The sequence below is a fragment of the Ranitomeya imitator genome, chromosome 10, assembly GCF_032444005.1.
Source record: "Ranitomeya imitator isolate aRanImi1 chromosome 10, aRanImi1.pri, whole genome shotgun sequence".
Taxonomy (NCBI): Eukaryota; Metazoa; Chordata; class Amphibia; order Anura; family Dendrobatidae; genus Ranitomeya; species Ranitomeya imitator.
In genome coordinates, this window is record NC_091291.1 from 36,733,445 (window position 1) to 36,749,698 (window position 16,254).

A 16,254-nucleotide genomic window follows, 5' to 3' on the forward strand; every position below is an offset into this window, starting at 1 on the left:
ATATTCTTACCAGCTATTGTTAAAATTAGCAGGAGATTACGTCTAAGCCAGCTGCAGTATTTTGTCCAGCATCGTTTGGGAAAGTCTTCCAGGCTCATATGATGTCCATCAGAGATGGGAACTTCAATGTGATTCGTCATCTTAGTTTACGGAGCCGGCGGCAACAGCCAGGGTACAGCCTTAAAAAAAAGGAGCGGCAATGGAATTTAACACGTTGATATAAAGCTGTAGAAAAAGTGAGAAACTTGTTCTTATAAGAAGACATAACACTATACAGAGATGCAGGCGCAAAGTGTGACTTCTAATGCACAAGCTGTCCAAAAGATCCATGTATCATTCACCATAAAGGATGGTTTGTTTAGATCATCATTTGTATTACAATTATTATGTAATTATTATGTAGATTTATGCAAAAAAAGACAAAAAAATCCTCACATTTCATCCCAAGTGTCTTGGGCTCCGCTTCCTTCCTGGGTCTGCTGCCCTCTGTTGTGCTCCACTTCAGGTTTTGCTAGTTGCCCGGTGTGAGGCAATTAAATCATTTTCTTAAGCTTATTTAAGGCCCATTAGGACACACATATTCCTGTGTTTTAGGATTAAGACTCTAATATCATGTTTTTGGTGTGCTCCACCATTTGTGCTCCAACTTTCTGATCCAGCAGAACAACCCTTTCCTTGCCACCTCTACATTTATCCATCCACTGCAGCAAACAAACTTCTGCTGGACTTATTCCACTACACTTGTAGGTCTGGTCCTGAATTTCCTGAATGTGCCAAGACCTCCCTTCCCCTATGCCTTCCTGCCTCCTGTCGCCTAAGCCGGACTTGAGGTTTAGCAGATCCACCTCCCAAGGTAAGTCTAACAGTTAATACATTCAGTGCACCTTTTACATTCAGTGCCACTTTCGTGCCCTCATCTGCAGGGTCCAATTGATGCCCATTTATTAGATTTATTTCCCTTTTTGCAGCTCTTGGTCACAGAGGGGCACTGAACAGGCAACAAATGACAATTGGTGGAAAGGAGGCACTAAACAGAACGGCAATAATGGGGTAATACATGGCAAATGGGCTTTATAAGTATTCATTATGCCTCTTTAGTGCAACTGTGGTGCCCCAGGGTCCTGGTCATCACAGTAGCATTGTTTTCCTCACAGGGCGAGTGATGTTACGTTTGGAGGCAAGAAGGGATAACTGGCACCAGGTAAACACAAGCATGCAACACATTCACACTCCAGGCCACCAGGGGGAGCTTTTGATCCTATTTACTAGGTGACTCCCCATATATATGGTAGTTTGAAGGAAAAGTTAGTCAGTTCTTGCCAGAAGACAGACTGGATCAGTCTGAGGCAGAAGAGGGTTTACGGAGCTGTGTAGCCACAGTGCAGCAGTTCCTGGAAAGAGACATACAGAAAGCCGAATACTACTCAGTATTGCAGTGAACGTGCAGGAGAGCGAAGCACAGGAGAGGAACACCAGTGGGAGACCAGCCACCAGCAGGCTGCCTCCTATGAGGCGCAGAGACCGGTAGCAGGAACACAGAGGTTGTAAGGGCCTCTATGACTTACATCAGAGACCGGCAGGACAGCTGAACTCCAAGTTACCTGTCTGCCTTAGTACCCAGGAGGCAAGGTGACACCCTTAGGGCCTGGGGCATGCTAGAGTCCATATAAACCGGCTCAAGTCACTAGTCATACAAGTTGTGTCCTATCCTATACGGGGGACAGAGAGAGAACATCTGTGAGGACCTGATCTGAAACCATCGGCAGTAAGGGACTACAACACCACAGCACTAGAGAGAGGCTTTGATTTCCACCTGGATGAGGGGACTCCTAACTTGCCTCCAAGCCGGCCGGACCCTGCCTGCCTTGTGATCTGGTGCTCTGGACTGTGGCTGCTGAAGTCTTTCAGTAAATATGGTAGAGACTGCAAACCTGTGTCCTCGTTCTTCACTGCACTTCTCTCCATCTTCCATGTACACACCAGGAGCCCTGGGGATATACTTCACCTGTGGGAAGGTATACCATCTAGCTGCCATAACATCATCCCAGAGGACCCCTTAAAGCAGCGTCGGTCCCCACTGACCGAATACCACAGGTGGTGTCACGAACATAAACTTTATTCCCTTTAAAGACCTTTCCCTTTTTACATGGGCGCCCAGGGCCACGGACCGGGTCACCACCGTGACTTCCCCCTGTGAACGCAGGACCTGGTACCGAGTACCCCACAGCCCTGGCAGGGCAACTCACAATCCTGTTCAGTGTCCCACTGATGCACATTTGACATTTATTGCCCTTTTTGAACCCCTACGTCACAGAAGGGTACTAATCAGGAAACAAATGACAATTTGGGGAGAGGGAGCACTAAACAAAAGGGCAATAAAGGGGTAACACATGGCCAATGAGCTTGCATTTATTTTCCACTCCTCTTTAATGCCCTCCTGTTCAGTATCTACTAAATGAGTTTTTGCCTTTGTCCCTTTAGCACTTTTCTGTCTAAAATGAAATAAATGGCAAATAGGGACTAAGTAGGACCTAAGTAGTAAAGTACTAGTGGGTGCTGATAATGAATCCTCTGCCCATTTATTGCCTTCTTTTGTTCTGTTCACCACCTGAGTGCCCCAATTAAGATGTTATTCCTAAAAGTACCTGACTTTCTCCAGCAGTCCTATAGACAATGAATGGACCAGAATTCAATTATGCACACTTCTATTTGAGAGGCGTGTGTGCACAGCCTGCTTACATCAGTCGGACCCCCATGAATCGGTAAATCATCCCTCTTACTCTAGCCTACAACTGATACTCTTTGGGAACCTGAGGATAAGCCTTTTGCATGGTGCCTTATATTGCGTCCTGACTCCTGAATGTTGACAAACTGGTGTAGTGACATCATTGCACATCACCATTTGGGCGATAAGAGGCCCCAGTGCTGACAATTGTCAACTTGTCTCTAAAATTCTTTGTTCTATTATTTTTTATTAATTTTCATCATGACCCAATTGTCGACTAACCTTGTTTGGGATCTGCTAATTTACAACCATTTATGCAAATGAATACAGAACTCATTTAAAGTATAAGTATCATTAAAACCCTTTTTTTTGCATAGGTAAATTATTAATCTTTGCACTATTTTCCATCCAGAGGAACAAGGCATCTTACAACATAGTAAACAATACGAAATACTAGACAAGAAAAAAGGGTAGGAGGGGAATGATGCTGCAGCCTTTTTGCTTCGACAAATCAATGAAACAGTGGTAGGAGGAGAGACATCTGATTGGCTCAGAGCACACATCTCAACTCTGACATCACACCAGGAAGTGGCCACCCACTCACCATCACGAAGAGTCAATGTGAGCAGTTACATAGCAAATGTCAATATTGTTCTGATGGTTCAGGAAATGTCCCAAACTTTTTCAATACAAGTCCGTAAATATATTATTTACACATCGAATGTCATGGATCCATGCATTATACCTTGGGAAGTTAGGAATTGTATATTGTGAAGTGCCGATAAGATTACGGCTACTTTTCAGCTTTATCTTACAGTATTAAAAGAATATTTTTGGCCAGGGTTATTGCAGTAAATTTGGAAACTACCAAACTCTCCCTTAGAGACTTGGCAATATCTTAAATACAGAAGTAATATCAACATAAAAAAAAATTCAAAAGACCTGAAAATTTCGAAGAGCTCAGTCTTCTGGCTTAAAACAAATAGTTATTTTCCAATAATTTTTTTCCCATTTTTATGGTATTGGGGGGGGACGTTTGCCAAGAGATATATACTAATATATTATCAACTATTTAATAGAAAAAATCCCCAGGTCTACGTCATGTTGAGATCTACTTATATCTACTCAATTCATTTTAGGCCAGCTTTTGGTGTCCAACATTCAAGGTCCTTCTACAGACAGGTTGCGGGTTTCATATATGCCTATGAGGCAGTTGAGTTCAGATCAGGAGGCCAGCGGCCAGTCCAAATATCATAGTCCATACTTGGACCATCGGTGTAGGACATGTGAAACTGGTCTTACACTCGCCTCTAACTCAGATTGAAAATTGAGCATAAAACACACCCCAACACAGTCCACACACCCCGGATACACAACATGGCGCCAAGACTCAACAAACGGATGATGAGACACCAAAATACACTTTGCTGTCCAGGAGTCATAAAGCCAAACACTCTCAGAAATGCTATGGATGCTTGACAACATAAAAGGTCCAAACGGTTTCAAGTGTTAGGCTTTAATATAAAAGGTGCCAGGCTAACAAGAAAAAAAAAGTAATTAAAGAGTCAAAATAAGTCAACATACAAGTATGTCAAACAGTTATAAAATGAAAGGGAGAAATAACAAAAAAATACTTATAACGGTTGTCCAGGCTTAGGGTTCATAGTTACTCTATGTGACTGCAGACTTGTAGATCCTCACAGTGCACACTGTTAGGATTCTCCAGTGACGGTACAGGCATGTGACTGCAAGTATGTGGTTTGCATACTTCCAGCCTCATTTCAACTAGACTTCAACTTGCTCAACTTTCAACTTGCTCAATTCTAATAGTCCCATCAGCCGACACCAATAACCTGAGGTAAACTTTATACCTCCGATCACAGCTGCGGGTTCACGCTGTCTTTTGACAGCGTGGGAACTGCGGCTGTCTGACCAGCGGTGATGTTTTTATCGACAAACAGAAGTGGTGTTTGCAGCGCTGTCATGCACATAACAGCACGACAAATACCCAGTGTTCGAGGGGCTGAACCCGTAGGGTAACATGGACTTCCTAGTGAAGTCTGTATTTGGTGTCCGTGCCCAAACAGTAGGTGTTCAGTATGTATGTCGAACTTTGCTGTTTGGGGTTGCTCATCTCTGCAGAGGAGTAAAAACTATGCCATTCTACAGCAGGGGTGTCAAACTGCATTACTTGAGGGCCTCAAACCATGTGTGTTTTCAAGATTTCCTTAGCATTGCACAAGGTGCTGGAATCATGCTGTGCAGGTGATTAAATTATCACCTGTGCAACACAAGGAAATCCAGAAAACATGACCTGTTTGCATCCCTCGAGGAATGCAGTTTGACACCTCTGCTCTACAGGATAGCTGCTAGATCACGGCTCCATCACGAGGAACACAGATTTGATATTCTAGAGGATGCCATCTTAGGGGACCATGGCCCCAGCTGAAAGAATGCAGATCTGCTCCATTGACAATCTCTGAACCCATAGATACATTCGGGGAAGGCAGGATTGGAACCCACCGGTCACCTGATTCCATGAAGATGTTCAGAAAAGACAGGTTGTGAAGCTCTGGTCACCTGGCCTTGTACTTCAATGGACTGTCAGCTTCCTAAGCTTGTCATTACCTACTCTCTGTGCATGCCAAAGGTGGGGTAATTGGCCCTGGAAGCTCTGAAGTCATAGCTGCTCTTATCCTGGAGAGTCAGCAGAAGGGTGAGACTTTAATTTTTCACGATCTTGGGTATTTTGCTGGGACTGTTCTATGTGTTATTTGACTGTTTTGTTGTTCAATAAGGTATTACCACACTGTTTTACTCTCACCCTGTGTTGTCTGAGTAGCAATATGCCCACAGTTGAAGGAGAGTGGGTTGGACATACCCTGGTTGAGATATGTTGGGTGCCTTTGCAAAAGTTCTTTCAGCTAGCTAAAATCTTCCTACTGCTGTGTATTGTGGATCTCCTGACCACGGTGCAAGGAAACCAAGGGTTGCAGAGAACTCTCATTGGGAAACAATAGGAAAAGTTATTACAAAAGTATTTACTTATTTTATGATATCACATCCCTACAGCATACACTTCACTTTTCTCACACAAATCTATAAAAAAAAAATAGTCCTCTAAGTCAGATAATGACATTCATTTCATGGAAAACTTTAATTTATTTGGCCTGATAGAATAATGCTCGTCCTCTCCGCTTAATATTAAATGTCAATGGATGATGATTGAGAGGCTGAAAACAAACAGCTGTAGTTTTGATGAAACTGATTTAATAAAAAAGAACAAAACAGGACAAAAAAAACCCTGTTTTTCTTAGGCTAAAGTGAAGCTAAAAAAAATTTTGAATCCCAAGGCTTATAGCTTTGGCTACTTTGAACAAATAAGGCAATGATTTTACAGATGAAGCAGTAATTTACTGTTATAACACTGGAACATTAACTTACCTGTTCTCACATACAACTTTTCAACCAAAATCTTATGTGTTTGTGTTGGATACTTTTCCCATATAATGGCTGCCTTATTACAGATACAGTAAAGTTTCAGCCTGGCCACAGTCACTCTCTCTGTGATTCTGATAGCTTGTTTCCTCTCCTTTCTCTGCTCCTGTAGGAGGAGAAACAAGCTGCCTGCTTGAATCAGTGCTAATCTTTGCTAGCGAGAAAATTTTCTCAACAGGAGCAAAGGTAAAAAAATTAACTGATTTAATTTTCTTTTTAGGAAAGATTTTAAAGTAATTTTTAGCCTACTCTATATCCTATTGAAAGGAATAGTGTGTGCAGACTGAAAATAAGTAAAGCTAATACAAATCTTAGAAGAAATTTTCCAGTTCACCGTTAATTGTTCTTATGCTTTTCGGTGCTCGGAAAGCAGCTGTGTCATGGCGCAAGAATATGAACATGAACAGGAGGAAAGGGAATTCAGCTCTGATGAACAAACAATCTTCTTTATTCAGGTAAATATGACACAGAGGACATTAAATACTATTTAGTGTCAGCACAACCCTGCCATAGCGCTGGCGTTGGCATCTACGCGTTTCAGGTGTCACCTCACCCTCAATCGCGATACCTTATTGCAACACTTATTTAAGTAATTTCCTGACCTGGTACAGGCTTAATTAACCCCTTCACGACCTTGAACATATCTATACATCCAGGTCGGTAAGTACTTAATAACCTTGGACGTATGGATATGCCAAGTCAATTTTGCACGCACAGAAGCTGTGCACGCGAGATTGCCGCCAGTTGTTTAGCGATTCTGTCAGCTGACACCTTGCACTCACTGCCCGCGCCGCTCCCGGCAGATTGACCCCATAAATGCTGCTATCAATAACGATATTTTCTGTCATACAGGCCCCTCAAAGTCACTTCAAATGTAATCACTGGTCAAATTTTAACCCTTCTAACTTCCTAACAAAAAAAAATTATTTCAAAATTTGTGCTGATGTAAAGTAGACATGTAGGAAATGTTATTTCTTAATTATTTTTGTGACATATCTCTCTGGTTTAAGAGGATAAAAATAAAAAAAATTGAAAATTGCCAAATTTTCGCCAAATTTCTGATATTTTCACAAAGTCGTATTGGACAAATTTTACCACTATCATGATGTACAATATGTCATAAAAAAATCTCAGAATCCATGGATCCCTTGATGCGTTCCAGATTTATTACCTGATGAAGTGACAGTGGTCAGAATTGTAACATTTGGCCTGGTCAGGAAAGTGAAAACAGGCTTAGGGAGTGAAGGGGTTAACATGAGTGATGCAAAATTAATTGACAAAATACATTGCTATAACTTATACAAGCGTGAATATTTACAAAAGATAAAATCAATTAAAATGCTATTGTAAAATGAATCCAGATGAAGGAAATGGACAATATATAATAATTAAAGGGGTTTTCCCAAGAACAACATGCATTTTAAAGTTGACTTTAATCAATAGATCTTGGAATAATAATAAGTTCCACAATTGGATGTGTTTTAAAAAAAATGTTCCTGTGTTGAGATACTCTTGTAAATGTGACTCTGCTGTGTACTGTGTAATGGCTGTGTCTGATCCTGCAGGAACATGGTCTGATCATACCAAATCTCCTGGGCAGGGGGGAAACAAAAGAGAGAGTATACAGGTATTACAGAGTGGGATCATTTGATCTCAAAGAAATAATTATTTGTGATCCCGTGCTGAAATGTCTGTATGCAGTTTTGTTTCCTTCCCTGCCCACGAGATGTGGTTTGATCAGATCGTGTTCCTGCACGGTCAGACACAGCCTGTCATGATCCAGTTCTGAGTTTGTGTTCAGCTGTCTTATCTCTGGACTGGTCATGTGGGAGTTAATCCCCTCTGCCTCACTTTGAAGCTGGCTGAGCTATTTAAGTCCTCTGCAGCCTGTGGTCCAGTGTTAGCTATAGTTCATGCTCCACGGTTTGAGCACCTGACCTGGATACTTGTACTAGTGTTCCTTTTGCCTCTGACTGCCTGCACCAGTTTATGACTTGTTCTGACCTCTGGCTTGTACCCCGACTCCGTCTTACATCTCACGTTTTGGTTACCATGTTCCTGGTAGGCTCTGACTTCTTGCTTGCTCCGACTATTCTCTGCTCACCCCTTCTGTACCGCACTGCTATCTCCGTGTATGACCTTGGCTTGTCTGACTTCTCTTTCATTACATGTGACACCTGTGTTGTTGTTCAGTGTTGCTGTGCTGTGTGTTCAACCTCTTTTCCTTAACCAGCACCCCCTGGTGGAGGTTGCTCTATACTGCGCTGCAGCAGCACATTACACAGCCATTACACAGTACACAGCCGGGGCCCATTTATAAGATTATCTCAGCATAGGAACATTTTTTTAAACACATCCAATTTTGTAAATTATTATTATTCCAAGATCTATTGATGAAAATGAATTTTGTTCATGGGAAATCCTCTTAAATTGTGAGATGCAGATGGTACTAAATGGTTCCATCATGACACCAATGGTAAAATTAGATACAAATGAAATCTTTTTTTATATTATCTTTTATGTATTGACAGAAATCTTTACGCAATGTCGCTTCATCATTGTAATTATTTTTTAAAATTTGCCAATTTCTATAAATTTTGCAAATTTTAGTCTTCCACGTTTCACGATTTGATAAGGCGCTAAATGCATGTGTTAGTTTAAAGTTATGAAGTGCGTGCAATGGTAATGTCCTTTTTTAGATTTAACCCTTGAGGTACTTGGGTATTTAGTTTTCATTGACGACATCGTAGGAAGAGTTCTCTTAAGTTTTGCAACAAGATACCAAGACACTGTTCAAATTGGGCAATGAAAAACAAACGGTTTCCAGCTTCAAATTCTAATTCACAGCTGTTCTAAGGACTGGAAACGCTCAATGACATTAGATGTTCTTAAGCAAATCCTTTGTGTAAATTCAGAATTGTAAGATTTTTATTAACAGGAGGAAATGGAATCTGGCTCTGACAAGCAAACAATCGTCTTTATTTATGTAAATGTGACACAGGGGACATTTGGTAAAACTTCATGTCAGTATAGTGTAGTCATCACTGGCGTCGGTATCTGCGCGTTTCAGGTGTCGAAGCAACCTTATGCATGATAAGGACTTGCATAAGAACATCTAAATGTCACGGAGGGTTTCCAGTCCTCAGAAGAGCTGTGAATTAGGGCGTGAAGCTAACTCATTTTTCATGTTCCAATTTGAACAGTTTCGATAAATGGGAAAATTGTTTAGCATCCACATGTGATAAATCCATATATGATTTAGGGGGAATAAAAGTAGACAAGTCACTTGTAGAGAAGAATCTGGGGTACTAGTAGACCACAGACTAAATAATAGCATGCAATTTCAATTAGCAGCTTATAAAGCCAGGAGGAATATCTGGAATATGTAGTTCAGTTCTGGGCAACAGTCCATTGAAAAGAGGCTGTAGAGTTAGAAAAGGTCCAAAGAAGAACCGCAAAACCGATAAAGGGCATTGTAACAACTCTGCTGGCATCACAGCATGGCCTCACATCTCTCACACAATCTTACCCACTGCTCCAGGCCATGATGTGCTTTCTCTTTAATGCCAGCTCCATGTTCTGTGTCTCTGCTCTCTGCATGCCTCATGGCTATGTGTATAGGGGGCCGGCGCCTGAACTCTCTGGTTCTTATAGGAATCAGGTGCACCTGTCTAATCAGTTCCTGACCAATTATCAAGAGGCCTCCTGTATATAGTGCAGCTCCACCCTGTGGTCTGGGCCTGTGCAATGTGTTAGCTCAGTTAGTGTTTAGCTGCTGAGTTTGCCTGGCCTTGCTCTGAGTTATTCCCTCTGAGCTTTTCTCTGTGCTTTTGCCTTGTTCTTGTAGTCCGCCCTCCAGGAGGCAGAATATCCTGGTCCCTGTGTCTTTGTCCCTGTGTCTTGTTCTATTGCCTTGTCTGTACTTTGCCTTTTCTCGGTCTCCTTGTCTGTGGCTTCCTTCCCTGCTTTCTTTACTTGTGTTTTCTGTCTGCTTACACTCTGCACTCTTGCGGCTCTGCACTCAGACCTTGCTTCGCACTCTCTGGCTTTGCTCTGTGGCTCCGCTCTTTGCGGTTCTATCTGGCTCCGCCTCTTGTGTTTCTGCACTTGGCTCCATCTCTGCTCTTGGCTCCGCCTCCAGCATCTCCTCTCTTGGCGTTACCTCCAGCGTCTCCGCTTTTGGTTCCGCCTCCAGCGTCTCCGCTCTTGGCTCCGCCTCCAGCGTCTCTGCTCTTGGCTCCGCCTCCAGCGTCTCCGCTCTTGGCTCCGCCTCCAGCATCTCCGCTCTTGGCTCCACCTCCAGCATCTCCGCTCTTGGCTCCGCCTCCAGTTTCTCCGCTCTTGGCTCCACCTCCAGCGTCTCCGCTCTTGGCTCCACCTCTTGCGGCAACGCCCTTGGCTCTGCCTTCTCCTTCTCTTCTCTTAGTTCCACCTTCTACTTGTTACTTGGTCCTCCTGTTTGAACAGGTTCCAACCTGTTTCTCATACCTGCCTGCAGACCGGTCCCTACCGGTTCTTCCTATGTTCCAGCCGTACCCGCCTGCCTACCAGAGAACCAGCCGTGTCCGCCTGCCTGCCAGTGTCTCTGTTGTACCCGTCTGCCTGCCTGTGTCCCAGCCGTGCCCGCCTGTCAGCCAGGGTGCCAGCCGTGCCCGCTCCATTCCTTAGTGGGATCAGCAGCCACAGCCAGACATCACCCTGGAGTGGCACCTGGTAGCTTCCTATTGCACAAGTCTGACCTCACCATCAGAGGCTCCAGCGAACACCTAGGAAGCTACTTAGTTACGCCCCTTCCAGGGAAGTTTGGTCTGTGGTCCAGTGGGGCCACACCCCCGTATGCCCGCGCCAACCAGTCTGGGCGCGTGCGTGACAGGCATGGAGGATCTTATTTATTAGGAATGTAAGGGTGTGTGTCCACGGGCCATTTTACATCCGGACTAGCTGCGTATTGAACACTGCGTGGAGCCGCAGCGCTCAATCCGCAGCGTCCAGATGTTACAGCATAGTGGAGGGTATTTTATGAAATCCCGTCTCCACTATGCGTGGTAACACGCATCCGGCGGCCCTGAGATTCCGGACATGCGGCTCGTCTTTTTAGATCGCAGCATGTCCATTTACCTTGCGGCGATGCTGCGCTGCCGCAAGGTAAATAACACACTCCTATGTGTGGGGTGCGATGATTCCGGATGTGTGCAATGAACACATCCAGCATCATCGCGTCTCTAGAAGGGGGCGGAGCGAGTTTTCTGCTCCGTCCAAAGCGCAGGTCTGTTGTGAATTCTGTTGTCAAGCTCCCTGCTGTGGTCATGAATGGTACTTCGGCTGGTTCTGTCCATGGGCTTCCTCTGGTGGTTGTGAGTGGGGCTGCGGCTTCTGAGTTTCCTTCCACAGGTGACAAGGTTAATTCGTTAGCTGGCTGCTCTATTTAACTCCACTTAGATCATTGCTCCATGCCACCTGTCAATGTTCCAGTATTGGTCTAGTTCGCTCCTGGATCGTTCTTGTGACCTGTCTTCCCTGCAGAAGCTAAGTTCCTGCTTGTTTTCCTTTTGCTTGCCATTTTTCTGTCCAGCTTGCTATTTTGATTTTTGTCTTGCTTGCTGGAAGCTCTGGGACGCAGAGGGAGCGCCTCCGCACCGTGAGTCGGTGCGGAGGGTCTTTTTGCACCCTCTGCGTGGTCTTTTTGTAGTTTTTGTGCTGACCGCAAAGTTACCTTTCCTATCCTCTGACTGTTCAGTAAGTCGGGCCTCACTTTGCTAAATCTATTTCATCTCTGTGTTTGTAATTTCATCTCAACTCACAGTCATTATATGTGGGGGGCTGCCTTTTCCTTTGGGGAATTTCTCTGAGGCAAGGTAGGCTTTATTTTTCTATCTTTAGGGCTAGCTAGTTCCTTAGGCTGTGACGAGTTGCATAGGGAGCGTTAGGAGCAATCCACGGCTATTTCTAGTGTGTGTGATAGGATTAGGGATTGCGGTCAGCAGAGTTCCCACGTCTCAGAGCTTGTTCTGTATTATTTGTAACTATCAGGTCATTCCGTGTGCTCTTAACCACCAGGTCCATTATTGTCCTAACCACCAGGTCATAACAGCCGGCCATCCTGAACGTGGACACGTACCCTAAGTGGCATAAACGGCCAATACAAAAAGCAAGGTGAAAGAAAGGTTCAATCTCCAGAGGAGGCAGGAATTCTTTACTATGGAAATTATTAATCTGGAGAAAGAAAGGATCAACTCTATAGGAGGCCGGAATTCTTTACTATGAGAATTATTAATCTGGAGAAAGAAAGGGTCAATCTCCAGAGGAGACAGGAATTCTTTACTATGAGAATTATTAATATGGCTAACACGGTACCACAATACAATTTGTTATTGTACATCATAATCTGTTGAAAGAAAGGGTCAATCTCCAGAGGAGACAGGAATTCTTTAGTATGAGAATTATTAATCTAGAGAAAGAAAGGGTCAATCTCCAGAGGAGACAGGAATTCTTTACTATCAGAATAATTATTCTAGAGAAGGAAAGGTTCAATCTAAAGAGGAGACAGGAATTTTTTTACTATGAGAATTATTAATCTGGAGAAAGAAAGGTTCAATCGCCAGAGGAGACAGGAATATTTTACTATGAGAATTATTACAGTAATCTGGAGAAAGAAAGGTTCAATCTCCAGAGGAGACAGGATTTTTTTACCATGAGAATTATAAATCTGTGGAATAGTCTACCTCAATACTAAAAAAATGTCAATGTAAATAAATGTAAATATGTAACTTGGTGAGGTGGATCTCTGTTGAACCTGTTCAACAATTTTACGTTTTTTTTTTTTTTACTGAGACACTCCTTTGATAGATGGACCAGTCATGTTATTACAAATTTGCTTAACGGTTACCTGCTTTGATCTGCGTACACCTATATTACTATATAAATAGTACCAGTTTGAATCGGGTGTGAATAACTGGAAATAAAATAAGAGCTGTAAACATATGAACAAGTATATGCAAACATGATTAGCTGCTTATCACTGCAAATTAAGCAATGTGATAAGATAAAACTTTAGATTGTGTAGGGTGTAGATATTTTCCTTTGGCCGGTAGCCATCTGTTGGTCAAATGCCAATGAGAAGAGGGTGACAGCAGGTCACCATTCCATAGCTCATGACGAAGAACATAGTTTTGCCTCTATACAAGTCACTAGTGCAGCCACACTTAGAATAATGGGTAATAATGGCTCTGGTGTATAAGTATGTAGTTGAACTAGAGCAGGTGCAGAGAGGAGTGACCAAGGTTATTAAGGGAATGGGTGGACTGGAGAACCCAGACGGGCTATCAAACTCAAAGTTTGGAAAATCGAAGGCTTCGAAGCGATCTTATTACAATATATAAATATATCAATGGACAGTTCAGAGATCTGTATAATGACAGTTTTACACCTAGACCTGCAATATTGACAAGGGGGCATCCTCTACTTCAATAAGAAAGGAGGTTCAATCATCATTACAGAGGATGATTCTTCACAGTAAGAACAGTGAGAATATTGAACTCTCTGCCTCATGATGAGGGGCCCTGATATCTTTCTTGATAAATATATAATATTACAGGATAAGGATACTACATTTTTTTATGGAACATTGATTTTGAAAATTAGTGTGATTACAATGTATTGATTTGAGAAGGAATTTTCCCCTTAATATGGACAAACAAGCATCTGCCTCATAAGGTATTTTACCTTCCTCTGAATCAAAATATTAGTTTATTGGTTGAACTTGATGGACTTAGATTCCCAAAATAGATATACACTGCTCAAAAAAGGGAACACTAAAGTAACACATTCTAGAGATCACTGAATGAAATAATCCAGCTGCAAATCTTTATTCATTACATAGTGGAATGCGTTGAGTACAATAAAACAAAAAAAAATGGTCAATATAAATCAAAATTAATATACTACGGAGGTCTGGATTTGGAATGATGCTCAAAGTCAAAGTGGAAAATCAAATTACAGGCTGATCCAACTTAAGTGAAACTGCCTCAATATAGGAAAATGATGCTCAGCACTGTGTGTGGCCTCCACGTGCCTGCATGATGTCCCTACAATGCCTTATTTATGCTCCTGATAAGGCGGAAGATGTTCTACTAAGGGATCTCCTCCCAGATCTGGGTTAATCCATCAGTTAACTCCTGGACAGACTGTGTTGCAATGGCACGTTGGTGGATGGAACAAAACATGATGTTCTAGTTGTGCTCGACTGGATTCAGGTCTGGGGAATGGCCAGACCAGTACATAACATCAATGCCTTCATCATGCTGGAACTGCTGACACACTCCAGCCACATGAGGCCTAGCATTGTCATGCATCAGAAGGAACCCAGGGCCCACTGCACTTGGATATGGTCTCACAATGGGACTGAGGATTCCATCCTGGTACCTAATGTCAGTCAGGGTACCTATGGCTAGCACATGTGGATGTTGGGCCCTCATACCACTCTCATGGAGTCTGTTTCTGACTGTTTAAGCAGACACATGGATGTTAGTGGCCAGCTGGAGGTAATTTTGCAGGGCTCTGGCACAGTTCCTCTTGTTTCTCCTTGCACAATGGAGGACATAGTGGTCCTGCTGCTGGGTTGTTGCCCTCCTATGGCTCCCTCCCCATCTCGTGGTGTACTGGCCTGTTTCCCGGTATTTGCTCCATGCTCTGGACACTGTGTTGACAGACACAGCAACCCATCTTGCCACAGCTTGCATTGATGCACCATCCTGGTTAAGCTGCACTACCTGAGCAACTTCTGTGGGTTGAAGCCTCATGCTACTGTACCTCTAGGGGTGAGAGCAATGACAAAATGCAAAAGTGTCCAAAACAAAAGCCAAAAAGGGTGAGAACAGAGAAATGGTCTGTGGTCACCCACTGAAGAACCACTACTTTATAGGGGTTGTCTTGCTAATTGCCCATCATTTCTACCTATTGTCTGTTCCATTTGCCAAATAGCAGAAGAAATTAATTCACAATTGGTGTTGCTTCATAAATGGACAGGTTGATTTTACAGAAGTTTGCTTGACTTGGAGTTACATTATGTTGTGTAAGTGTTCCCCACTTTTTTGAGCAGTGTTTGATTACTTTGACACCACCAAATTTAGAATTATCACGTGGGAATCCACAACATATGTTTGATGTGTTAGGATATATTTTTGCCAAATTATATGACACAGGATACCATCCATACATAAGGGTTTTTTTAGGCTTTTAGGTGGTTTGGGACTTTTTGGCTGACATTTAAAGTTCCATAGAAGGCATGTAACTTAGCACCCAGGTTATTGTCCCATCTGGTAGCAAATCAAAAAATTATTGGGGGGAAATCCTGCAGTAGAAAAGATGTTTGCAAATTTGGGTAGGATTACTTAAGAAATATCTCATTGTTTTGGAGGGAAATATTCTGGCCATAGAACCCTCTTTTTTTAAAAAAGCCCCAGCTAACTTTTTGTAGTAAGTAGTGGTCCCATACCATAGTTCGAGCCTGACAAATAGGGTGCTAAACAGAATGGTATATTACACAAAACTGTGAGCTGGTTCCTTTCTTTTTCAGCATTCATGACATTTTTCAGGAATGTGGAACGTTAAGGTAAAGAAACTAGCAAAATGGTCAACCAAACAAATTCTAAGAATTATAGGAAGCATTCCAATTGACATCTAGAGCAATAGAAGCCAGGTCAATAAATAGATATGTAACAAGAACCAATCTCAGCACATGCATACAGTACCAGAACCAAGCACAGTATATAAATGCAGTACTTGATCCAAGATTCATGTATGAGGACCAAACAAACTACTGCTCATACCAGAACTAAGGTTTGTACATATAGATGGCAGTTAAACCAAGTTTCATACATAGATACAGTGCAATGAATAAGCTTAATACATAGGTACGGTAACAAGATCAAGCACTAGACAAAGAAATCCATTGCTGATCAGAAAGATAATATCCTATGGAGCATTAAAGAGGTAGTGGTGGTCATAGGAGATGGACACAGCATAGTTACATA

At 42.7% G+C, this 16,254-nt stretch overlaps 1 protein-coding gene across 1 annotated transcript in view; it reads right to left on the reverse strand.

The window, feature by feature from the left end:
- LOC138651031 (excitatory amino acid transporter 2-like) overlaps positions 1–16,254 on the reverse strand; it is a 78,009-nt gene that overhangs the window by 57,513 nt on the left and 4,242 nt on the right. Inside the window, exon 2 of the mRNA XM_069740963.1 lies at positions 11–179. Within this exon, the coding sequence (XP_069597064.1) occupies positions 11–140 (130 nt within the window). The 5' untranslated portion in view covers positions 141–179. The remainder of the gene's footprint in view (positions 1–10; positions 180–16,254) is intronic.